Source organism: Borostomias antarcticus (assembly GCF_949987555.1).
Source record: "Borostomias antarcticus genome assembly, contig: scaffold_132, whole genome shotgun sequence".
Classification (NCBI taxonomy): Eukaryota; Metazoa; Chordata; class Actinopteri; order Stomiiformes; family Stomiidae; genus Borostomias; species Borostomias antarcticus.
In genome coordinates, this window is record NW_028175733.1 from 300,680 (window position 1) to 325,900 (window position 25,221).

A 25,221-nucleotide genomic window follows, 5' to 3' on the forward strand; every position below is an offset into this window, starting at 1 on the left:
GGGGTTGGTGATGATGTTGGTGGTGGGCCTGCCTCTGTTGGGCAGGCTGAGTCTCCCCCTCCTCTGCAGGGGTGGGAAATCCTCCGTGGAGAAGGACGGGATGGGATTTGGGTATGGGTGGTGGGTAGTCAGAGGGGCTAGGATGGGGTGGGGGGCGGGACAAGGATACGGACCCGTGGTAGGGTGAGGGTAAGAGGGGTTAGGATGGAGGAGGGAGAGAGACATGGGTAACGGCGGTACTGAGTGGGTGGGCGGGGCCAGGGAGGGCAGGGGGACAGGGAGGGGAGGAGAGGGGAGAGGGAGGGGTATTGGGTTAGAGGGGATGAGAGGAATGGGAGGGGGAAGGGGGTTGGGATGAGCAGGAGGGGGAGAAGTAGATGTGTGTGCATGTGTGTGTGTATGTTGTGTTGCGTGTGTGATGGATGGAAGGACGTGTAAAAGTGTGTTGACCTGGTCTCTTGTAGTGTGGGTGAGTCGTTGGCCGTACCGCTTCTCAGCCCATCCCATTGCAATTTGCAGTGCTATATCATTCCTTAACTGTGGCGGCTGTGTGAGAGAGGTGATAGTAGATTGGTAATGTAATTGAAGAATACCCATAATGCTATTCAACCAGGTTTTTGTACACCCAGTGACCTGTATGTATGTGGCTTCTGTGGGTGCTGCAGGTTTGATGAAATCAGTCAATCTATTGATCTGTCTCACCATGCCCGGGGGGTGAATATGTTCCTCCACCGCCCTATCTGCTACCCCCTTGTGGTGAACTGCTTGTATTAGTTTAAAGTATGTTTTTGCTTGCTTCCTAGTGTCTGCATCCGGTTCGTGGCCTAGTGGTGGTGCATATGTGATGAGTCTATCCCTAATGTTTGTGTGTCTAGGTGGTGCCTGTTCATGGTTCCTATATGTGGTGTATGCTTGTCTAGGTTGTGTGTAGTTGTGTGGTGTGTGTCTGGGTGCATCTATTTGGTGTTGTATGTATCCAGTGGTGTAGTGTGGGGGTCTGTAGTGTTGTTGCGGCCTACTATGTGTATATGCATTAAAATGTGTGGGGTGTATGTTTGGTGTGGGTAGGAGTGGGCGTGTGTGTCTGTATGTGTGTGTGTGTGAGATGGGCCCAGTGTTTGGTGCCCGTACATTTGCAACATTCACACTGCGATACATAATGCATAAAATATAATAACAATGAATTGGAGAGATTTGGACAGCAAGTCAAGATGTAGTGTTGGCTTGCTGTCCAAACACGCTCTTACCGCCGTCCTGTAGTCTACTGTGCTCCCGTGGTCCCTCTGCGCGCAGGCTCTGGACTGTCCCCCACTGGTCTGGATCCGGTGGTGAGGTTGTTCCTTGCGGATGACAAACTGGTGTACTGGTGTAGGTTAAGAAGATCCAGCCAGGGTAAAATGACAGTTCCAGGACCCCGGGCCCAATGGCCTGAGAGCTTTTTCAGTAATCCAAACAGTTAAAAAGCGGCAGAGCCTCTCCAATAAAATCAAAACTTTAATGTTAAAAGTAATAAAATAGCCAAATGGCTAGGATTAAGATCACAGTATAAATCTTGAAAAAGTAAAAAGGCTATCCCTGACGTTTCGCAGTGTTCCTGCTTCATCAGAGGGATACCAAACACTGGGCTGGATGATCTTTTAGTAGTCCAGGGAGGTGAGCGGTTGAACCCTCCCTCCCAGGTGTGGTGCTTGTTGATTGGCCGGGTTATTAGGGTGAGTGTTTGTGATTGGTGGTGTGCCCTATGATGATATTTGAATTTTGGCGGGAAAACTGCTGGATGTGGGTGTATATTATGCTCCATATTTGTAGATCCTCTGTTTGTGTGTGTGAGCAAATGTTACAAAACAGGAGGGTATAATTCATATAAAAGAGATAAAAGCATATATAGAAAAGACAGGATATGTAAAATATATACAAGGGAAATGTTAAAATAAGAGGATAAAAGTGAACAAATGTAAAGTATAACAGGACTTTATTAAAGGTTTTATAGTGTTGTGAGTGTGATCCGCCGGGTATGGTGAGACAGGGCAAAGATTGTGTAGTGTATTGCAGTGTGTGTGTGCTTCTAAATGTGATGTGGTGGATTGCAATGGGGTGGGTGAGAAGGGGATCCGGTGAGATGTAATTATGTGTATGTATTTATTCCTTTTTAATCTATGTGTGTGTTTCTTATTCATTCTTGTAGGGTCCGTATGTTGTGGTTTCCTGAGGGGTCATGGTGTGGGTAAGTGATGTATTGTGACTATGTGAATGTACCTTAATGTTTCATTGTATGTGTGTACTTCCTTTTCAGGGTCTTATTGTATATTTCTTGAGTTTGTTTATGATGTGAATTGTAGTCTATGTGATGTTATTAATCCATTGTTCTAATGTGTGTGGATGGGTGGGAGGAGGGGAGGAGGGGGGAGGGAGGGGGGAGGGATGAATAGGAGGGGGTTGTTTTGGAAGGGGAGTTGGTTTGGGGTCAGGGTCACTGTTCCATAATCCCCTAGGGGTCTAGGAGGGGGTAAAAAGATAGGGGTTATTTGGTGGAGGGACCTTGGTTAAGGTCAGGTAAAGGGTAGAGGGAGGTGTTAGGGTCAAGGGATATGGGTGGGGCTCAAATGGTCTAGGAGGGGAGGGGGGTTGGGAGGGGATAAAGGGGTTCAGGTTAGGTTCAGATGAGGAAAAGGGAGATTTAGGGTCAGGGTTAGGGTTTGGGTGGGGGGTAAGGTGTCTAGGGGGGGTTTTAAAGGGAGGGGGGTTGGGGTAGGGGGGTAAGGATTAGGGTCAGTTGAGGGGTGGGGAGGTTAGGGTCAGGGTAAGGGTTTGGGTAGGGGTAAGGTAGTGTACTAGGGGTCTAGGAGGGGATAAGGGGAGGGGAATTAGGGTAAGGGTCAAGATTAGGGTCAGGTAAGGGATGTGGAATTTAGGGTCAGGTTTAGGGTTTGGGTGGGGGTAGGGTAGTATACTAAGGGTCCAGGAGGGGGTAGGGGGAGGGGGGTTGGGGTGGGGGGGCTTAGGGTTAGGTGGGGGGCGGGGAGGTAGGGGACAGTGTTATGGGTGGGGCAGGGGGGAGGGGGGGAGGGAGGAGGGGAGAAGGGGGGGAGGGGGTAGGAGAGGGTGGGAGGGAGGGGGGAATGGGGGTAGGAGTGGTATAGGAGGAGGACATTTGTGTTCTGTGTGTACCCATGGGGATGTATGTTATAATACCACACAGTAAGCAAGACACAGTAAACCACAGGCAAGGTTATCCAGACAGTAACAGTTTGAGTATTGTACAGTGATTGTAGGCTGGTCGTCATCTCGGTGGGCCCCCGACTGGGGGGGCGCGAGAGGCTGCACAGCAACGCAGATGGGTGGAAAAGGGGGGGGGGGGGGGGGGGTGTTTTAAGATGAGTGTATCAGTGGTGGGGAGGAGAGGGAACAAAACGACGGCTCGGGCTGGGTTAGGTATTTGTGTTGGGTTGGGTTTGAAACGACTGGTGTGTCTGTGGTGCACTGGCCTGCCGCATTATTCCCTCCCCAATTATGTGTTATGTATTTACTATGGTTGACTATGTGTGTGCTCTTTTACAGGATGTGTATGGTGTGCTGTGGTGTCCAAGGATCATATTGTGAGTGAGTAATCAGTTCTGACTATGTGTGTGTATTTATTGTGTTTTACTATGTGTACGTGTGTTCTTTTACAGGTCATGTATGTTGTTCTGTGGTTCCTGGAGGTCATGATGCAGGTGAGTAATCAGTTTTGGCTATGTGTCTGTAATTATTGTGTTAGTCTGTATATATGTGTGTTCTTTTATAGTGTGTGTATGGTGTGTTATGGTTCCCGGGAGGTCATGAATGGGTGAGTGATGCATTGTGACTATGTGTACGTCTTTATAGCTTTGGGTTATGTGTATGCTTTTATACGAATTTGTATGATGTGTTGGGTACAGGCCCCCGAGGAGGGGGCTGTGACACAGGTCAGTGGTGTAATGTGATGTAGAGCTACTGTAGGAGGCTATGGGAAAGGGGGGGCACAGGGGTATAAGTGCTGTCAGGGGTTAGTAGTGGGGGTAAAACCATGCAGGGGGAGATGCCAGATCTCCCAAGTGCTGAGTAAAATAAGTGCTAGAAGTCAAATAAGTGCCATAAGAAGATAAAACATAAGTGCTATAAAACCATAAATACATGCATCCACACAATGATAAAAGGCATAAGAAAACATCACACATATGAATATAAAAGCATAAAAAACATAAATGTTAGTGGCCCCAGACAAGGTAAGAGTGTAGGTAAACAGAGGGTTGTTGTTGTATTATGATGAGACCAGTTTGTATTCTTATTTTCCTGTTGTCACTTCCCCTCCCAGGGGGGCCTGTTGTATGTATGATTAGAGTTTTTCATTCAGACCTCCGGGTGTTATTGTTTGTAATGTTTCTATCCATCTGCGCTCCTGTGCCCTCCGTTGCCCCACCGTCCAGGAGGATTGTGCCTGAAGACCACAGATGGTGAGATGTGTGACGGTGTGTTCCTGAAAGTGTGTGATGAGGTGGGTGTCCAGTGTGCCTTTTTTGATGTTATACAGGTGTTGTTTGAGACGTGTGCTTATTGAGTGTGATGTTTCCCCTATATAGTGTTTGTGACAGAGTGTGCAGGTGATGATATAAACTACATTGGTTGTGTCCAGAGTGAGGGGGTTCCCTATTGGTGCAGAGGTGTGACTGTGTGGGTTAGTGATGAATTTCCTAGGTCTAAAGTGTTCCTTAAGGGGTGCGGGTGGTTTTATAGTGTTCCTGGTGAATTGTGCCTTGATGAGTATATCCTGTAGATTCTTGTTTTTCCGGTATGCTGTGATGAGTCTGTATGATTGGAGTGGTGTGTGTTCCTGCTGTGCTACCGTGAAGTTGTGTCTAAGTGCTGCGTGTAAAGCTGTCCTGCTGTGTGAAAAAGTGGCCACCAGGGGGATAAGTGTGGGCTGCTGGATAGAGGAGGACAATTGGGAAGTGTCTGGGTCCACTGAGGGGTCAGTCAGGTCCATTGATGTCCCGTGTACTGTCAGGTTCAGGTATGAGTCTGGGTCGTGGTTGCTGAGAGGGGGTGGGGTGGGGCGGGAAGGGGTGTGGCATAGGTAAGGGTCGTGGGGGAGGGGGGGCGGGGCAGGGTTAGGGTAAGGGGAGGAGGAGGGGGAGGGGAAGGGGGCGTGGCTTAGGGCCAGACCGTGAGTGTGCAGTCTGGTCTGGTTGGGGTGGTGAAGGGGGGAGGGGAGGACATTCTGTGGGTGAGAGGTGTTGGTGTGTGTGTGTGTATGTTGTGTCTCTGTGTGTATATGGGGGGTTGGCTGAGAGGGAGAGAGTGACGCCAGCGTGGTGTTCTTTATTGTCCTTAAAAATCTTTTGGAGTAATGTCTTTTTCTAAGTGCAGTGAAGAGTATGCCTATTGCTTCCTGTAAGTGCTGTTGTGTGGATGAGATTCTATGATACCGTATGATTTGTGATTTGATGATTCCTCTAAATGTATGCTTTGGGTGGTAACTGTGTTTATGTAGTAATGCGTGTGTGTCTGTGGGTTTGAAATATACTTTGGTCCTAAGTGTTTTGTGTGTGGGACTATGTGTATGGAAGTAAACTGTAGTGTCTAAAAAGTCAATGTTGTGTGTGTGTATAGTGTGTTTGATCTTGATGGATGCATGGTGGGTGTTCAGGGTGTTGATGAAGTCTGTAAATAAATCTAAGTGATGGGGCCAGATTCCTATGATGTCATCTAAAAACCGGTAGTACATGGTGGGTAGGTGTGTGCATTTTGCTAGCGCCTCTCTCTCCCACTCAGCCATGTATATGTTTGCGTAAGCGGGTGCGTATCTTTGGCCCATGGCCGTTCCCTGTACCTGTAGATATTGTTTATTGTCAAAAGTAAAGTTATTGCAGGTGAGACTAATTTCCAGTAGTGTTAGTAGTTCTTTATCCGGTCTGTGAATGTCTGGGTGACGTGAAAATGCTTTCTGTATTGCGGCTAGTCCGGCTTGTGTGTTAATATTAGTGTATAAACTATCGATATCTATAGTGAAGATGTATGCTTGGGAGGGAACGACCATGGACCTGATTTTATGTATGAAATCATATGTGTCCTTCAGGTAGCTGGGGTGTCTGCTGGAGAGGGGATTGAGGAAATGATCTATGTACTGTGAGATGTTGTTAGATTCGCTGCTGCAATCTGATACTATTGGCCGGCCAGGAGGAACCTCAAAGGGAATGGTCCATGTAGTTGGGTCTTTATGTATTTTTGGAAGTAGGTAAAAGAGTCTCTGTCGGGGTTGGTCTGGTCCCAGTAAGAAGTTATGTTGCTTGTATGTGATGTAACCGTGGCTGTAGATGGTGTGTAGTAGTTGTCTGAGTCTGGTCTGTGTCTGTTCTTGTATACTGTTATCTATGTGTTTGTAGTAAGTTGTGTTGGAGAGTTGCCTGTTGGCCTCTATTAAATACTGATATTTATCCATGATAATGATTTTGGAACCTTTATCTGCCGGTTTGATGACTATGTGTGGGTTGTTTTTAAGTTGGTTGATTGCTTCCCTCTCTATATGTGTGATGTTATCAGTCCGGTCTGGTGTGGGTAGATAGATCTGTAGTGTATGTATGTTGTTGTGTATAAGTCGCCTAATTGGTTTCCCCACCCGGGAGGATGCAGGCTCCCAGGTGGAGGGGTGTATGAATGGTGTGTGGTCGTCGTTCGTGTTGTATTTAAAATAGTCAGTTATTTTAAGTCGTCTGTGGTAGTGGTGGATATCCCTCTGAAGTTCCTCCTGGTCAAAGCTGGTGGGTTGTGGGATGAAGCTCAATCCCCTCTCCAGTAGTTGAATTTGGGCAGGGGTGGGGTGAAAGGATTTAGAAAGGTTAAGGATGTTGGAGGAGGCTGTAAGGGAAAAGGGGTTGGGTCTATCGCCCTCCTCTGGTCCAGCAGTAGGTGAACCCAGAGTGGGGGAGGGGGGAGGGGGCGTGGTCCGGGTGGGCGGGGTGAGTGCACACCGTGGGTTAGAATGTATGTGTGGAGGGGTTAGTGGCTAGGGGGAGTGCAATTGTGTCCACCAGTGTCTGAGAATTTTAGATGCCGTTATGCCCGTCCAGTGTATGTTGTCACCCTCTGTGAAAAACTGCTCCCGTGGAATGCATGTGAGGTGAGGGAATTTAGTCCGGATGTGCTCGTTGAGTGTTTTGAGATTGTGTTTGTCCCGTGTGTCCAAGTGTTGTGAAAAATGTATGAGAGGGATGTATATGGTGGCGTTTGGAAAGATTTCCTGTGATTTTCTGTACATAGATGTGATTTGTTTACGGGTGGTCTTTTCGGCACTTGTATCCTTGTTGTTGAGGCCCACCGAGATGACAAGCAGCTCTACTGTGGGGTCAACGGGTGTTTTGGTGATGATGCCTTCCATGTGCCAGATTTTTGCCCCCGGGTAACTGTCTATTTGTAGTCTGTTGTGAAAATATAGTGGTATTCTGTGAAGGTTGGAGTCGCCGATGATGAGATATGGTTTGTGAGCCTGAATGTTCCAATCCTGCACTTTTCTGGAGTCCCTTGCCTTGTGATAAACTGGTTTGCTTCCTGTGGGACACTGTAATGTGGGTGCTGTGATTGAGGTAGGAGTGTGTGTGTATGTAGCGTGTGCTGGCATGAGTGTGTGTGTGGGTGTATGTGTGTGTGTGGGCGTGTGTATGGGTGTGTGTGTGTGTGTGGGTGTAGATGTGCGTGTGTCCGTGTGTATGTTTGTGGGTGTGTGTGCATTTGTATGTGTGTGTGTGGATGGTATGTGTGTGTTGTTATGTGTGGGTGTAGGTGTGTGTGTGTCCATGTGTGTGTTTGTGATTGCATGTGTGTTAGTATGTGGGCGTGTGAGGGGTGTGTGTGTGTTTGTATGTGTATGTGTGGAGGGTATGTGTATGTTTCTATGTGTGGGTGTATTTACCAATGTGTGTGTGTCTGTGTCTGGGGCAGCGTCGGTTGGCAGGGAGAGTCCCCCAGGCAGGTTTTTGTTTGGCTCAGACTGGGCTGTACTGGGAGGTTTCCCTTTAATATGCCCCTTTGTCATCATGATGTTGGTTGCCGTGATGTTGCTCTGCCTGCTGGGGGAGTTCTCCCCCCTTCCGGCGCCGCCTGTAGATGTAAAAATATGTTGTGTGGTTAGTGGGGTGTATTGTATGTTGGGTGTATTAAGTACTGGTGTGTGCGTTATGTCTGCTGTGTACCTGTTAGTGCTTGATATGTCTGTTGCATTCTCTGTCCTCCGTCCTATAACCACCCGGGCCTCTAGGGGTCCCGGTATGGGTCTGTGGCTGGGTGGTGATGTGTGTAAGGAGGGGGATGGGGCAGGAAGGGGGGAAGAGGAGGAGCCATCAGGGGAGAAGGACAAGGAGAAATTAGCTGGGGGAATGGATAGGGGGGATAGAGAATGTATTGAAATGTTATGTAAATGTATGTTAGGGTCCAGTGTCTGAGGGGGAGTACCTGTGTTGGAGAATGAGTTGGGTGTGGAAGTTTGTATGGGTGGTACGCGGGACTTAGGGGAAGAGGGGGATCCTCTCTCCTGCCCTTCTGTTTGGGGGAGAGAAGGTGAAGTGAGAAGGTGTTGTGAGAGTGTGTTGGTATGTGCTGTAAGGGGTTGTGAAGTAAGGGAAGGGGTCTGTGAGATCAGTGTAGATGTTGGTTTAAGAGGGGAGGAGAGGAGGGAGGGGGGGAGGGAGGAGGGGAGGGAGGGGGGGAGGGAGGAAGGAGGGGAAGAGGTCAGGGGATCGTTGGGTAAGGTATGGGGGGAAGGGAGGGTAAGGGTCAGGGCTGGGATAGGAGGGATCAAGTCAGTCAGGTTGGGGTGGGGAGGGAGCTTGGTTATGGGTGGGTCGTGGGAGGGAGGGAGGAGAGTCAAGGTCGGGTTAGGAGGGGTCAGGTCAGTCTGGGTCAGGTGAGGGGAGGGCTTTACTCTAGGTGGGGTGCAAGGGGCAGGGGAGGTACGGGTCAAGACTGGGGTGGGAGGGGCTACGTCAGTCTGAGGGGAGTGAGGGGGAGACGTGACTGTAGGTAGGTCCTGGGGGGGAGGTGGGGGGGTAGGGTTTGGGGTCAGGGTGGGGAGGGACTGGTGGGGAGGGTCGTTACATTGGAAGCGGGGTGGGGGAGGTCGGGGTGGGGGGGGCCCACGCCTGCCCTGGTTAGGGTTGGCTGGGTGGGGTAGTACACCGCCCTGGGTGGGGTTGGTGATGATGTTGGTGGTGGGCCTGCCTCTGTTGGGCAGGCTGAGTCTCCCCCTCCTCTGCAGGGGTGGGAAATCCTCCGTGGAGAAGGACGGGATGGGATTTGGGTATGGGTGGTGGGTAGTCAGAGGGGCTAGGATGGGGTGGGGGGCGGGACAAGGATACGGACCCGTGGTAGGGTGAGGGTAAGAGGGGTTAGGATGGAGGAGGGAGAGAGACATGGGTAACGGCGGTACTGAGTGGGTGGGCGGGGCCAGGGAGGGCAGGGGGACAGGGAGGGGAGGAGAGGGGAGAGGGAGGGGTATTGGGTTAGAGGGGATGAGAGGAATGGGAGGGGGAAGGGGGTTGGGATGAGCAGGAGGGGGAGAAGTAGATGTGTGTGCATGTGTGTGTGTATGTTGTGTTGCGTGTGTGATGGATGGAAGGACGTGTAAAAGTGTGTTGACCTGGTCTCTTGTAGTGTGGGTGAGTCGTTGGCCGTACCGCTTCTCAGCCCATCCCATTGCAATTTGCAGTGCTATATCATTCCTTAACTGTGGCGGCTGTGTGAGAGAGGTGATAGTAGATTGGTAATGTAATTGAAGAATACCCATAATGCTATTCAACCAGGTTTTTGTACACCCAGTGACCTGTATGTATGTGGCTTCTGTGGGTGCTGCAGGTTTGATGAAATCAGTCAATCTATTGATCTGTCTCACCATGCCCGGGGGGTGAATATGTTCCTCCACCGCCCTATCTGCTACCCCCTTGTGGTGAACTGCTTGTATTAGTTTAAAGTATGTTTTTGCTTGCTTCCTAGTGTCTGCATCCGGTTCGTGGCCTAGTGGTGGTGCATATGTGATGAGTCTATCCCTAATGTTTGTGTGTCTAGGTGGTGCCTGTTCATGGTTCCTATATGTGGTGTATGCTTGTCTAGGTTGTGTGTAGTTGTGTGGTGTGTGTCTGGGTGCATCTATTTGGTGTTGTATGTATCCAGTGGTGTAGTGTGGGGGTCTGTAGTGTTGTTGCGGCCTACTATGTGTATATGCATTAAAATGTGTGGGGTGTATGTTTGGTGTGGGTAGGAGTGGGCGTGTGTGTCTGTATGTGTGTGTGTGTGAGATGGGCCCAGTGTTTGGTGCCCGTACATTTGCAACATTCACACTGCGATACATAATGCATAAAATATAATAACAATGAATTGGAGAGATTTGGACAGCAAGTCAAGATGTAGTGTTGGCTTGCTGTCCAAACACGCTCTTACCGCCGTCCTGTAGTCTACTGTGCTCCCGTGGTCCCTCTGCGCGCAGGCTCTGGACTGTCCCCCACTGGTCTGGATCCGGTGGTGAGGTTGTTCCTTGCGGATGACAAACTGGTGTACTGGTGTAGGTTAAGAAGATCCAGCCAGGGTAAAATGACAGTTCCAGGACCCCGGGCCCAATGGCCTGAGAGCTTTTTCAGTAATCCAAACAGTTAAAAAGCGGCAGAGCCTCTCCAATAAAATCAAAACTTTAATGTTAAAAGTAATAAAATAGCCAAATGGCTAGGATTAAGATCACAGTATAAATCTTGAAAAAGTAAAAAGGCTATCCCTGACGTTTCGCAGTGTTCCTGCTTCATCAGAGGGATACCAAACACTGGGCTGGATGATCTTTTAGTAGTCCAGGGAGGTGAGCGGTTGAACCCTCCCTCCCAGGTGTGGTGCTTGTTGATTGGCCGGGTTATTAGGGTGAGTGTTTGTGATTGGTGGTGTGCCCTATGATGATATTTGAATTTTGGCGGGAAAACTGCTGGATGTGGGTGTATATTATGCTCCATATTTGTAGATCCTCTGTTTGTGTGTGTGAGCAAATGTTACAAAACAGGAGGGTATAATTCATATAAAAGAGATAAAAGCATATATAGAAAAGACAGGATATGTAAAATATATACAAGGGAAATGTTAAAATAAGAGGATAAAAGTGAACAAATGTAAAGTATAACAGGACTTTATTAAAGGTTTTATAGTGTTGTGAGTGTGATCCGCCGGGTATGGTGAGACAGGGCAAAGATTGTGTAGTGTATTGCAGTGTGTGTGTGCTTCTAAATGTGATGTGGTGGATTGCAATGGGGTGGGTGAGAAGGGGATCCGGTGAGATGTAATTATGTGTATGTATTTATTCCTTTTTAATCTATGTGTGTGTTTCTTATTCATTCTTGTAGGGTCCGTATGTTGTGGTTTCCTGAGGGGTCATGGTGTGGGTAAGTGATGTATTGTGACTATGTGAATGTACCTTAATGTTTCATTGTATGTGTGTACTTCCTTTTCAGGGTCTTATTGTATATTTCTTGAGTTTGTTTATGATGTGAATTGTAGTCTATGTGATGTTATTAATCCATTGTTCTAATGTGTGTGGATGGGTGGGAGGAGGGGAGGAGGGGGGAGGGAGGGGGGAGGGATGAATAGGAGGGGGTTGTTTTGGAAGGGGAGTTGGTTTGGGGTCAGGGTCACTGTTCCATAATCCCCTAGGGGTCTAGGAGGGGGTAAAAAGATAGGGGTTATTTGGTGGAGGGACCTTGGTTAAGGTCAGGTAAAGGGTAGAGGGAGGTGTTAGGGTCAAGGGATATGGGTGGGGCTCAAATGGTCTAGGAGGGGAGGGGGGTTGGGAGGGGATAAAGGGGTTCAGGTTAGGTTCAGATGAGGAAAAGGGAGATTTAGGGTCAGGGTTAGGGTTTGGGTGGGGGGTAAGGTGTCTAGGGGGGGTTTTAAAGGGAGGGGGGTTGGGGTAGGGGGGTAAGGATTAGGGTCAGTTGAGGGGTGGGGAGGTTAGGGTCAGGGTAAGGGTTTGGGTAGGGGTAAGGTAGTGTACTAGGGGTCTAGGAGGGGATAAGGGGAGGGGAATTAGGGTAAGGGTCAAGATTAGGGTCAGGTAAGGGATGTGGAATTTAGGGTCAGGTTTAGGGTTTGGGTGGGGGTAGGGTAGTATACTAAGGGTCCAGGAGGGGGTAGGGGGAGGGGGGTTGGGGTGGGGGGGCTTAGGGTTAGGTGGGGGGCGGGGAGGTAGGGGACAGTGTTATGGGTGGGGCAGGGGGGAGGGGGGGAGGGAGGAGGGGAGAAGGGGGGGAGGGGGTAGGAGAGGGTGGGAGGGAGGGGGGAATGGGGGTAGGAGTGGTATAGGAGGAGGACATTTGTGTTCTGTGTGTACCCATGGGGATGTATGTTATAATACCACACAGTAAGCAAGACACAGTAAACCACAGGCAAGGTTATCCAGACAGTAACAGTTTGAGTATTGTACAGTGATTGTAGGCTGGTCGTCATCTCGGTGGGCCCCCGACTGGGGGGGCGCGAGAGGCTGCACAGCAACGCAGATGGGTGGAAAAGGGGGGGGGGGGGGGGGGGTGTTTTAAGATGAGTGTATCAGTGGTGGGGAGGAGAGGGAACAAAACGACGGCTCGGGCTGGGTTAGGTATTTGTGTTGGGTTGGGTTTGAAACGACTGGTGTGTCTGTGGTGCACTGGCCTGCCGCATTATTCCCTCCCCAATTATGTGTTATGTATTTACTATGGTTGACTATGTGTGTGCTCTTTTACAGGATGTGTATGGTGTGCTGTGGTGTCCAAGGATCATATTGTGAGTGAGTAATCAGTTCTGACTATGTGTGTGTATTTATTGTGTTTTACTATGTGTACGTGTGTTCTTTTACAGGTCATGTATGTTGTTCTGTGGTTCCTGGAGGTCATGATGCAGGTGAGTAATCAGTTTTGGCTATGTGTCTGTAATTATTGTGTTAGTCTGTATATATGTGTGTTCTTTTATAGTGTGTGTATGGTGTGTTATGGTTCCCGGGAGGTCATGAATGGGTGAGTGATGCATTGTGACTATGTGTACGTCTTTATAGCTTTGGGTTATGTGTATGCTTTTATACGAATTTGTATGATGTGTTGGGTACAGGCCCCCGAGGAGGGGGCTGTGACACAGGTCAGTGGTGTAATGTGATGTAGAGCTACTGTAGGAGGCTATGGGAAAGGGGGGGCACAGGGGTATAAGTGCTGTCAGGGGTTAGTAGTGGGGGTAAAACCATGCAGGGGGAGATGCCAGATCTCCCAAGTGCTGAGTAAAATAAGTGCTAGAAGTCAAATAAGTGCCATAAGAAGATAAAACATAAGTGCTATAAAACCATAAATACATGCATCCACACAATGATAAAAGGCATAAGAAAACATCACACATATGAATATAAAAGCATAAAAAACATAAATGTTAGTGGCCCCAGACAAGGTAAGAGTGTAGGTAAACAGAGGGTTGTTGTTGTATTATGATGAGACCAGTTTGTATTCTTATTTTCCTGTTGTCACTTCCCCTCCCAGGGGGGCCTGTTGTATGTATGATTAGAGTTTTTCATTCAGACCTCCGGGTGTTATTGTTTGTAATGTTTCTATCCATCTGCGCTCCTGTGCCCTCCGTTGCCCCACCGTCCAGGAGGATTGTGCCTGAAGACCACAGATGGTGAGATGTGTGACGGTGTGTTCCTGAAAGTGTGTGATGAGGTGGGTGTCCAGTGTGCCTTTTTTGATGTTATACAGGTGTTGTTTGAGACGTGTGCTTATTGAGTGTGATGTTTCCCCTATATAGTGTTTGTGACAGAGTGTGCAGGTGATGATATAAACTACATTGGTTGTGTCCAGAGTGAGGGGGTTCCCTATTGGTGCAGAGGTGTGACTGTGTGGGTTAGTGATGAATTTCCTAGGTCTAAAGTGTTCCTTAAGGGGTGCGGGTGGTTTTATAGTGTTCCTGGTGAATTGTGCCTTGATGAGTATATCCTGTAGATTCTTGTTTTTCCGGTATGCTGTGATGAGTCTGTATGATTGGAGTGGTGTGTGTTCCTGCTGTGCTACCGTGAAGTTGTGTCTAAGTGCTGCGTGTAAAGCTGTCCTGCTGTGTGAAAAAGTGGCCACCAGGGGGATAAGTGTGGGCTGCTGGATAGAGGAGGACAATTGGGAAGTGTCTGGGTCCACTGAGGGGTCAGTCAGGTCCATTGATGTCCCGTGTACTGTCAGGTTCAGGTATGAGTCTGGGTCGTGGTTGCTGAGAGGGGGTGGGGTGGGGCGGGAAGGGGTGTGGCATAGGTAAGGGTCGTGGGGGAGGGGGGGCGGGGCAGGGTTAGGGTAAGGGGAGGAGGAGGGGGAGGGGAAGGGGGCGTGGCTTAGGGCCAGACCGTGAGTGTGCAGTCTGGTCTGGTTGGGGTGGTGAAGGGGGGAGGGGAGGACATTCTGTGGGTGAGAGGTGTTGGTGTGTGTGTGTGTATGTTGTGTCTCTGTGTGTATATGGGGGGTTGGCTGAGAGGGAGAGAGTGACGCCAGCGTGGTGTTCTTTATTGTCCTTAAAAATCTTTTGGAGTAATGTCTTTTTCTAAGTGCAGTGAAGAGTATGCCTATTGCTTCCTGTAAGTGCTGTTGTGTGGATGAGATTCTATGATACCGTATGATTTGTGATTTGATGATTCCTCTAAATGTATGCTTTGGGTGGTAACTGTGTTTATGTAGTAATGCGTGTGTGTCTGTGGGTTTGAAATATACTTTGGTCCTAAGTGTTTTGTGTGTGGGACTATGTGTATGGAAGTAAACTGTAGTGTCTAAAAAGTCAATGTTGTGTGTGTGTATAGTGTGTTTGATCTTGATGGATGCATGGTGGGTGTTCAGGGTGTTGATGAAGTCTGTAAATAAATCTAAGTGATGGGGCCAGATTCCTATGATGTCATCTAAAAACCGGTAGTACATGGTGGGTAGGTGTGTGCATTTTGCTAGCGCCTCTCTCTCCCACTCAGCCATGTATATGTTTGCGTAAGCGGGTGCGTATCTTTGGCCCATGGCCGTTCCCTGTACCTGTAGATATTGTTTATTGTCAAAAGTAAAGTTATTGCAGGTGAGACTAATTTCCAGTAGTGTTAGTAGTTCTTTATCCGGTCTGTGAATGTCTGGGTGACGTGAAAATGCTTTCTGTATTGCGGCTAGTCCGGCTTGTGTGTTAATATTAGTGTATAAACTATCGATATCTATAGTGAAGATGTATGCTTGGGAGGGAACGACCATGGACCTGATTTTATGTATGAAATCATATGTGTCCTTCAGGTAGCTGGGGTGTCTGCTGGAGAGGGGATTGAGGAAATGATCTATGTACTGTGAGATGTTGTTAGATTCGCTGCTGCAATCTGATACTATTGGCCGGCCAGGAGGAACCTCAAAGGGAATGGTCCATGTAGTTGGGTCTTTATGTATTTTTGGAAGTAGGTAAAAGAGTCTCTGTCGGGGTTGGTCTGGTCCCAGTAAGAAGTTATGTTGCTTGTATGTGATGTAACCGTGGCTGTAGATGGTGTGTAGTAGTTGTCTGAGTCTGGTCTGTGTCTGTTCTTGTATACTGTTATCTATGTGTTTGTAGTAAGTTGTGTTGGAGAGTTGCCTGTTGGCCTCTATTAAATACTGATATTTATCCATGATAATGATTTTGGAACCTTTATCTGCCGGTTTGATGACTATGTGTGGGTTGTTTTTAAGTTGGTTGATTGCTTCCCTCTCTATATGTGTGATGTTATCAGTCCGGTCTGGTGTGGGTAGATAGATCTGTAGTGTATGTATGTTGTTGTGTATAAGTCGCCTAATTGGTTTCCCCACCCGGGAGGATGCAGGCTCCCAGGTGGAGGGGTGTATGAATGGTGTGTGGTCGTCGTTCGTGTTGTATTTAAAATAGTCAGTTATTTTAAGTCGTCTGTGGTAGTGGTGGATATCCCTCTGAAGTTCCTCCTGGTCAAAGCTGGTGGGTTGTGGGATGAAGCTCAATCCCCTCTCCAGTAGTTGAATTTGGGCAGGGGTGGGGTGAAAGGATTTAGAAAGGTTAAGGATGTTGGAGGAGGCTGTAAGGGAAAAGGGGTTGGGTCTATCGCCCTCCTCTGGTCCAGCAGTAGGTGAACCCAGAGTGGGGGAGGGGGGAGGGGGCGTGGTCCGGGTGGGCGGGGTGAGTGCACACCGTGGGTTAGAATGTATGTGTGGAGGGGTTAGTGGCTAGGGGGAGTGCAATTGTGTCCACCAGTGTCTGAGAATTTTAGATGCCGTTATGCCCGTCCAGTGTATGTTGTCACCCTCTGTGAAAAACTGCTCCCGTGGAATGCATGTGAGGTGAGGGAATTTAGTCCGGATGTGCTCGTTGAGTGTTTTGAGATTGTGTTTGTCCCGTGTGTCCAAGTGTTGTGAAAAATGTATGAGAGGGATGTATATGGTGGCGTTTGGAAAGATTTCCTGTGATTTTCTGTACATAGATGTGATTTGTTTACGGGTGGTCTTTTCGGCACTTGTATCCTTGTTGTTGAGGCCCACCGAGATGACAAGCAGCTCTACTGTGGGGTCAACGGGTGTTTTGGTGATGATGCCTTCCATGTGCCAGATTTTTGCCCCCGGGTAACTGTCTATTTGTAGTCTGTTGTGAAAATATAGTGGTATTCTGTGAAGGTTGGAGTCGCCGATGATGAGATATGGTTTGTGAGCCTGAATGTTCCAATCCTGCACTTTTCTGGAGTCCCTTGCCTTGTGATAAACTGGTTTGCTTCCTGTGGGACACTGTAATGTGGGTGCTGTGATTGAGGTAGGAGTGTGTGTGTATGTAGCGTGTGCTGGCATGAGTGTGTGTGTGGGTGTATGTGTGTGTGTGGGCGTGTGTATGGGTGTGTGTGTGTGTGTGGGTGTAGATGTGCGTGTGTCCGTGTGTATGTTTGTGGGTGTGTGTGCATTTGTATGTGTGTGTGTGGATGGTATGTGTGTGTTGTTATGTGTGGGTGTAGGTGTGTGTGTGTCCATGTGTGTGTTTGTGATTGCATGTGTGTTAGTATGTGGGCGTGTGAGGGGTGTGTGTGTGTTTGTATGTGTATGTGTGGAGGGTATGTGTATGTTTCTATGTGTGGGTGTATTTACCAATGTGTGTGTGTCTGTGTCTGGGGCAGCGTCGGTTGGCAGGGAGAGTCCCCCAGGCAGGTTTTTGTTTGGCTCAGACTGGGCTGTACTGGGAGGTTTCCCTTTAATATGCCCCTTTGTCATCATGATGTTGGTTGCCGTGATGTTGCTCTGCCTGCTGGGGGAGTTCTCCCCCCTTCCGGCGCCGCCTGTAGATGTAAAAATATGTTGTGTGGTTAGTGGGGTGTATTGTATGTTGGGTGTATTAAGTACTGGTGTGTGCGTTATGTCTGCTGTGTACCTGTTAGTGCTTGATATGTCTGTTGCATTCTCTGTCCTCCGTCCTATAACCACCCGGGCCTCTAGGGGTCCCGGTATGGGTCTGTGGCTGGGTGGTGATGTGTGTAAGGAGGGGGATGGGGCAGGAAGGGGGGAAGAGGAGGAGCCATCAGGGGAGAAGGACAAGGAGAAATTAGCTGGGGGAATGGATAGGGGGGATAGAGAATGTATTGAAATGTTATGTAAATGTATGTTAGGGTCCAGTGTCTGAGGGGGAGTACCTGTGTTGGAGAATGAGTTGGGTGTGGAAGTTTGTATGGGTGGTACGCGGGACTTAGGGGAAGAGGGGGATCCTCTCTCCTGCCCTTCTGTTTGGGGGAGAGAAGGTGAAGTGAGAAGGTGTTGTGAGAGTGTGTTGGTATGTGCTGTAAGGGGTTGTGAAGTAAGGGAAGGGGTCTGTGAGATCAGTGTAGATGTTGGTTTAAGAGGGGAGGAGAGGAGGGAGGGGGGGAGGGAGGAGGGGAGGGAGGGGGGGAGGGAGGAAGGAGGGGAAGAGGTCAGGGGATCGTTGGGTAAGGTATGGGGGGAAGGGAGGGTAAGGGTCAGGGCTGGGATAGGAGGGATCAAGTCAGTCAGGTTGGGGTGGGGAGGGAGCTTGGTTATGGGTGGGTCGTGGGAGGGAGGGAGGAGAGTCAAGGTCGGGTTAGGAGGGGTCAGGTCAGTCTGGGTCAGGTGAGGGGAGGGCTTTACTCTAGGTGGGGTGCAAGGGGCAGGGGAGGTACGGGTCAAGACTGGGGTGGGAGGGGCTACGTCAGTCTGAGGGGAGTGAGGGGGAGACGTGACTGTAGGTAGGTCCTGGGGGGGAGGTGGGGGGGTAGGGTTTGGGGTCAGGGTGGGGAGGGACTGGTGGGGAGGGTCGTTACATTGGAAGCGGGGTGGGGGAGGTCGGGGTGGGGGGGGCCCACGCCTGCCCTGGTTAGGGTTGGCTGGGTGGGGTAGTACACCGCCCTGGGTGGGGTTGGTGATGATGTTGGTGGTGGGCCTGCCTCTGTTGGGCAGGCTGAGTCTCCCCCTCCTCTGCAGGGGTGGGAAATCCTCCGTGGAGAAGGACGGGATGGGATTTGGGTATGGGTGGTGGGTAGTCAGAGGGGCTAGGATGGGGTGGGGGGCGGGACAAGGATACGGACCCGTGGTAGGGTGAGGGTAAGAGGGGTTAGGATGGAGGAGGGAGAGAGACATGGGTAACGGCGGTACTGAGTGGGTGGGCGGGGCCAGGGAGGGCAGGGGGACAGGGAGGGGAGGAGAGGGGAGAGGGAGGGGTATTGGGTTAGAGGGGATGAGAGGAATGGGAGGGGGAAGGGGGTTGGGATGAGCAGGAGGGGGAGAAGTAGATGTGTGTGCATGTGTGTGTGTATGTTGTGTTGCGTGTGTGATGGATGGAAGGACGTGTAAAAGTGTGTTGACCTGGTCTCTTGTAGTGTGGGTGAGTCGTTGGCCGTACCGCTTCTCAGCCCATCCCATTGCAATTTGCAGTGCTATATCATTCCTTAACTGTGGCGGCTGTGTGAGAGAGGTGATAGTAGATTGGTAATGTAATTGAAGAATACCCATAATGCTATTCAACCAGGTTTTTGTACACCCAGTGACCTGTATGTATGTGGCTTCTGTGGGTGCTGCAGGTTTGATGAAATCAGTCAATCTATTGATCTGTCTCACCATGCCCGGGGGGTGAATATGTTCCTCCACCGCCCTATCTGCTACCCCCTTGTGGTGAACTGCTTGTATTAGTTTAAAGTATGTTTTTGCTTGCTTCCTAGTGTCTGCATCCGGTTCGTGGCCTAGTGGTGGTGCATATGTGATGAGTCTATCCCTAATGTTTGTGTGTCTAGGTGGTGCCTGTTCATGGTTCCTATATGTGGTGTATGCTTGTCTAGGTTGTGTGTAGTTGTGTGGTGTGTGTCTGGGTGCATCTATTTGGTGTTGTATGTATCCAGTGGTGTAGTGTGGGGGTCTGTAGTGTTGTTGCGGCCTACTATGTGTATATGCATTAAAATGTGTGGGGTGTATGTTTGGTGTGGGTAGGAGTGGGCGTGTGTGTCTGTATGTGTGTGTGTGTGAGATGGGCCCAGTGTTTGGTGCCCGTACATTTGCAACATTCACACTGCGATACATAATGCATAAAATATAATAACAATGAATTGGAGAGATTTGGACAGCAAGTCAAGATGTAGTGTTGGCTTGCTGTCCAAACACGCTCTTACCGCCGTCCTGTAGTCTACTGTGCTCCCGTGGTCCCTCTGCGCGCAGGCTCTGGACTGTCCCCCACTGGTCTGGATCCGGTGGTGAGGTTGTTCCTTGCGGATGACAAACTGGTGTACTGGTGTAGGTTAAGAAGATCCAGCCAGGGTAAAATGACAGTTCCAGGACCCCGGGCCCAATGGCCTGAGAGCTTTTTCAGTAATCCAAACAGTTAAAAAGCGGCAGAGCCTCTCCAATAAAATCAAAACTTTAATGTTAAAAGTAATAAAATAGCCAAATGGCTAGGATTAAGATCACAGTATAAATCTTGAAAAAGTAAAAAGGCTATCCCTGACGTTTCGCAGTGTTCCTGCTTCATCAGAGGGATACCAAACACTGGGCTGGATGATCTTTTAGTAGTCCAGGGAGGTGAGCGGTTGAACCCTCCCTCCCAGGTGTGGTGCTTGTTGATTGGCCGGGTTATTAGGGTGAGTGTTTGTGATTGGTGGTGTGCCCTATGATGATATTTGAATTTTGGCGGGAAAACTGCTGGATGTGGGTGTATATTATGCTCCATATTTGTAGATCCTCTGTTTGTGTGTGTGAGCAAATGTTACAAAACAGGAGGGTATAATTCATATAAAAGAGATAAAAGCATATATAGAAAAGACAGGATATGTAAAATATATACAAGGGAAATGTTAAAATAAGAGGATAAAAGTGAACAAATGTAAAGTATAACAGGACTTTATTAAAGGTTTTATAGTGTTGTGAGTGTGATCCGCCGGGTATGGTGAGACAGGGCAAAGATTGTGTAGTGTATTGCAGTGTGTGTGTGCTTCTAAATGTGATGTGGTGGATTGCAATGGGGTGGGTGAGAAGGGGATCCGGTGAGATGTAATTATGTGTATGTATTTATTCCTTTTTAATCTATGTGTGTGTTTCTTATTCATTCTTGTAGGGTCCGTATGTTGTGGTTTCCTGAGGGGTCATGGTGTGGGTAAGTGATGTATTGTGACTATGTGAATGTACCTTAATGTTTCATTGTATGTGTGTACTTCCTTTTCAGGGTCTTATTGTATATTTCTTGAGTTTGTTTATGATGTGAATTGTAGTCTATGTGATGTTATTAATCCATTGTTCTAATGTGTGTGGATGGGTGGGAGGAGGGGAGGAGGGGGGAGGGAGGGGGGAGGGATGAATAGGAGGGGGTTGTTTTGGAAGGGGAGTTGGTTTGGGGTCAGGGTCACTGTTCCATAATCCCCTAGGGGTCTAGGAGGGGGTAAAAAGATAGGGGTTATTTGGTGGAGGGACCTTGGTTAAGGTCAGGTAAAGGGTAGAGGGAGGTGTTAGGGTCAAGGGATATGGGTGGGGCTCAAATGGTCTAGGAGGGGAGGGGGGTTGGGAGGGGATAAAGGGGTTCAGGTTAGGTTCAGATGAGGAAAAGGGAGATTTAGGGTCAGGGTTAGGGTTTGGGTGGGGGGTAAGGTGTCTAGGGGGGGTTTTAAAGGGAGGGGGGTTGGGGTAGGGGGGTAAGGATTAGGGTCAGTTGAGGGGTGGGGAGGTTAGGGTCAGGGTAAGGGTTTGGGTAGGGGTAAGGTAGTGTACTAGGGGTCTAGGAGGGGATAAGGGGAGGGGAATTAGGGTAAGGGTCAAGATTAGGGTCAGGTAAGGGATGTGGAATTTAGGGTCAGGTTTAGGGTTTGGGTGGGGGTAGGGTAGTATACTAAGGGTCCAGGAGGGGGTAGGGGGAGGGGGGTTGGGGTGGGGGGGCTTAGGGTTAGGTGGGGGGCGGGGAGGTAGGGGACAGTGTTATGGGTGGGGCAGGGGGGAGGGGGGGAGGGAGGAGGGGAGAAGGGGGGGAGGGGGTAGGAGAGGGTGGGAGGGAGGGGGGAATGGGGGTAGGAGTGGTATAGGAGGAGGACATTTGTGTTCTGTGTGTACCCATGGGGATGTATGTTATAATACCACACAGTAAGCAAGACACAGTAAACCACAGGCAAGGTTATCCAGACAGTAACAGTTTGAGTATTGTACAGTGATTGTAGGCTGGTCGTCATCTCGGTGGGCCCCCGACTGGGGGGGCGCGAGAGGCTGCACAGCAACGCAGATGGGTGGAAAAGGGGGGGGGGGGGGGGGGGGTGTTTTAAGATGAGTGTATCAGTGGTGGGGAGGAGAGGGAACAAAACGACGGCTCGGGCTGGGTTAGGTATTTGTGTTGGGTTGGGTTTGAAACGACTGGTGTGTCTGTGGTGCACTGGCCTGCCGCATTATTCCCTCCCCAATTATGTGTTATGTATTTACTATGGTTGACTATGTGTGTGCTCTTTTACAGGATGTGTATGGTGTGCTGTGGTGTCCAAGGATCATATTGTGAGTGAGTAATCAGTTCTGACTATGTGTGTGTATTTATTGTGTTTTACTATGTGTACGTGTGTTCTTTTACAGGTCATGTATGTTGTTCTGTGGTTCCTGGAGGTCATGATGCAGGTGAGTAATCAGTTTTGGCTATGTGTCTGTAATTATTGTGTTAGTCTGTATATATGTGTGTTCTTTTATAGTGTGTGTATGGTGTGTTATGGTTCCCGGGAGGTCATGAATGGGTGAGTGATGCATTGTGACTATGTGTACGTCTTTATAGCTTTGGGTTATGTGTATGCTTTTATACGAATTTGTATGATGTGTTGGGTACAGGCCCCCGAGGAGGGGGCTGTGACACAGGTCAGTGGTGTAATGTGATGTAGAGCTACTGTAGGAGGGTTAGGGTTAGGGTTAGGGTTAGGGTTAGGGTTAGGGTTAGGGTTAGGGTTAGGGTTAGGGTTAGGGTTAGGGTTAGGGTTAGGGTTAGGGTTAGGGTTAGGGTTAGGGTTAGGGTTAGGGTTAGGGTTAGGGTTAGGGTTAGGGTTAGGGTTAGGGTTAGGGTTAGGGTTAGGGTTAGGGTTAGGGTTAGGGGTTAGGGTTAGGGTTAGGGTTAGGGTTAGGGTTAGGGTTAGGGGTTAGGGTTAGGGGTTAGGGTTAGGGTTAGGGTTAGGGTTAGGGTTAGGGTTAGGGTTAGGGTTAGGGTTAGGGTTAGGGTTAGGGTTAGGGTTAGGGTTAGGGGTTAGGGTTAGGGTTAGGGTTAGGGTTAGGGTTAGGGTTAGGGTTAGGGTTAGGGTTAGGGTTAGGGTTAGGGTTAGGGTTAGGGTTAGGGTTAGGGTTAGGGTTAGGGTTAGGGTTAGGGTTAGGGTTAGGGTTAGGGTTAGGGTTAGGGTTAGGGTTAGGGTTAGGGTTAGGGTTAGGGTTAGGGTTAGGGTTAGGGTTAGGGTTAGGGTTAGGGTTAGGGTTAGGGTTAGGGTTAGGGTTAGGGTTAGGGTTAGGGTTAGGGTTAGGGTTAGGGTTAGGGTTAGGGTTAGGGTTAGGGTTAGGGTTAGGGTTAGGGTTAGGGTTAGGGTTAGGGTTAGGGTTAGGGTTAGGGTTAGGGTTAGGGTTAGGGTTAGGGTTAGGGTTAGGGTTAGGGTTAGGGTTAGGGTTAGGGTTAGGGTTAGGGTTAGGGTTAGGGTTAGGGTTAGGGTTAGGGTTAGGGTTAGGGTTAGGGTTAGGGTTAGGGTTAGGGTTAGGGTTAGGGTTAGGGTTAGGGTTAGGGTTAGGGTTAGGGTTAGGGTTAGGGTTAGGGTTAGGGTTAGGGTTAGGGTTAGGGTTAGGGTTAGGGTTAGGGTTAGGGTTAGGGTTAGGGTTAGGGTTAGGGTTAGGGTTAGGGTTAGGGTTAGGGTTAGGGTTAGGGTTAGGGTTAGGGTTAGGGTTAGGGTTAGGGTTAGGGTTAGGGTTAGGGTTAGGGTTAGGGTTAGGGTTAGGGTTAGGGTTAGGGTTAGGGTTAGGGTTAGGGTTAGGGTTAGGGTTAGGGTTAGGGTTAGGGTTAGGGTTAGGGTTAGGGTTAGGGTTAGGGTTAGGGTTAGGGTTAGGGTTAGGGTTAGGGTTAGGGTTAGGGTTAGGGTTAGGGTTAGGGTTAGGGTTAGGGTTAGGGTTAGGGTTAGGGTTAGGGTTAGGGTTAGGGTTAGGGTTAGGGTTAGGGTTAGGGTTAGGGTTAGGGTTAGGGTTAGGGTTAGGGTTAGGGTTAGGGTTAGGGTTAGGGTTAGGGTTAGGGTTAGGGTTAGGGTTAGGGTTAGGGTTAGGGTTAGGGTTAGGGTTAGGGTTAGGGTTAGGGTTAGGGTTAGGGTTAGGGTTAGGGTTAGGGTTAGGGTTAGGGTTAGGGTTAGGGTTAGGGTTAGGGTTAGGGTTAGGGTTAGGGTTAGGGTTAGGGTTAGGGTTAGGGTTAGGGTTAGGGTTAGGGTTAGGGTTAGGGTTAGGGTTAGGGTTAGGGTTAGGGTTAGGGTTAGGGTTAGGGTTAGGGTTAGGGTTAGGGTTAGGGTTAGGGTTAGGGTTAGGGTTAGGGTTAGGGTTAGGGTTAGGGTTAGGGTTAGGGTTAGGGTTAGGGTTAGGGTTAGGGTTAGGGTTAGGGTTAGGGTTAGGGTTAGGGTTAGGGTTAGGGTTAGGGTTAGGGTTAGGGTTAGGGTTAGGGTTAGGGTTAGGGTTAGGGTTAGGGTTAGGGTTAGGGTTAGGGTTAGGGTTAGGGTTAGGGTTAGGGTTAGGGTTAGGGTTAGGGTTAGGGTTAGGGTTAGGGTTAGGGTTAGGGTTAGGGTTAGGGTTAGGGTTAGGGTTAGGGTTAGGGTTAGGGTTAGGGTTAGGGTTAGGGTTAGGGTTAGGGTTAGGGTTAGGGTTAGGGTTAGGGTTAGGGTTAGGGTTAGGGTTAGGGTTAGGGTTAGGGTTAGGGTTAGGGTTAGGGTTAGGGTTAGGGTTAGGGTTAGGGTTAGGGTTAGGGTTAGGGTTAGGGTTAGGGTTAGGGTTAGGGTTAGGGTTAGGGTTAGGGTTAGGGTTAGGGTTAGGGTTAGGGTTAGGGTTAGGGTTAGGGTTAGGGTTAGGGTTAGGGTTAGGGTTAGGGTTAGGGTTAGGGTTAGGGTTAGGGTTAGGGTTAGGGTTAGGGTTAGGGTTAGGGTTAGGGTTAGGGTTAGGGTTAGGGTTAGGGTTAGGGTTAGGGTTAGGGTTAGGGTTAGGGTTAGGGTTAGGGTTAGGGTTAGGGTTAGGGTTAGGGTTAGGGTTAGGGTTAGGGTTAGGGTTAGGGTTAGGGTTAGGGTTAGGGTTAGGGTTAGGGTTAGGGTTAGGGTTAGGGTTAGGGTTAGGGTTAGGGTTAGGGTTAGGGTTAGGGTTAGGGTTAGGGTTAGGGTTAGGGTTAGGGTTAGGGTTAGGGTTAGGGTTAGGGTTAGGGTTAGGGTTAGGGTTAGGGTTAGGGTTAGGGTTAGGGTTAGGGTTAGGGTTAGGGTTAGGGTTAGGGTTAGGGTTAGGGTTAGGGTTAGGGTTAGGGTTAGGGTTAGGGTTAGGGTTAGGGTTAGGGTTAGGGTTAGGGTTAGGGTTAGGGTTAGGGTTAGGGTTAGGGTTAGGGTTAGGGTTAGGGTTAGGGTTAGGGTTAGGGTTAGGGTTAGGGTTAGGGTTAGGGTTAGGGTTAGGGTTAGGGTTAGGGTTAGGGTTAGGGTTAGGGTTAGGGTTAGGGTTAGGGTTAGGGTTAGGGTTAGGGTTAGGGTTAGGGTTAGGGTTA

At 49.3% G+C, this 25,221-nt stretch overlaps 1 protein-coding gene across 1 annotated transcript in view; it reads left to right on the top strand.

Annotated features, from left to right (window-relative positions):
- LOC311329251 (uncharacterized protein) overlaps positions 1-22,106 on the top strand; it is a gene marked incomplete at both ends in the record, with an annotated part of 63,194 nt that extends 41,088 nt beyond the window's left edge. Inside the window, 3 exons of the mRNA XM_084463124.1 lie at positions 3,672-3,713; positions 12,868-12,909; positions 22,065-22,106. Of these exons, the coding sequence (XP_084319250.1) occupies positions 3,672-3,713; positions 12,868-12,909; positions 22,065-22,106 (126 nt within the window). The remainder of the gene's footprint in view (positions 1-3,671; positions 3,714-12,867; positions 12,910-22,064) is intronic.
- Between the last annotated feature and the right edge of the window lie 3,115 nt (positions 22,107-25,221).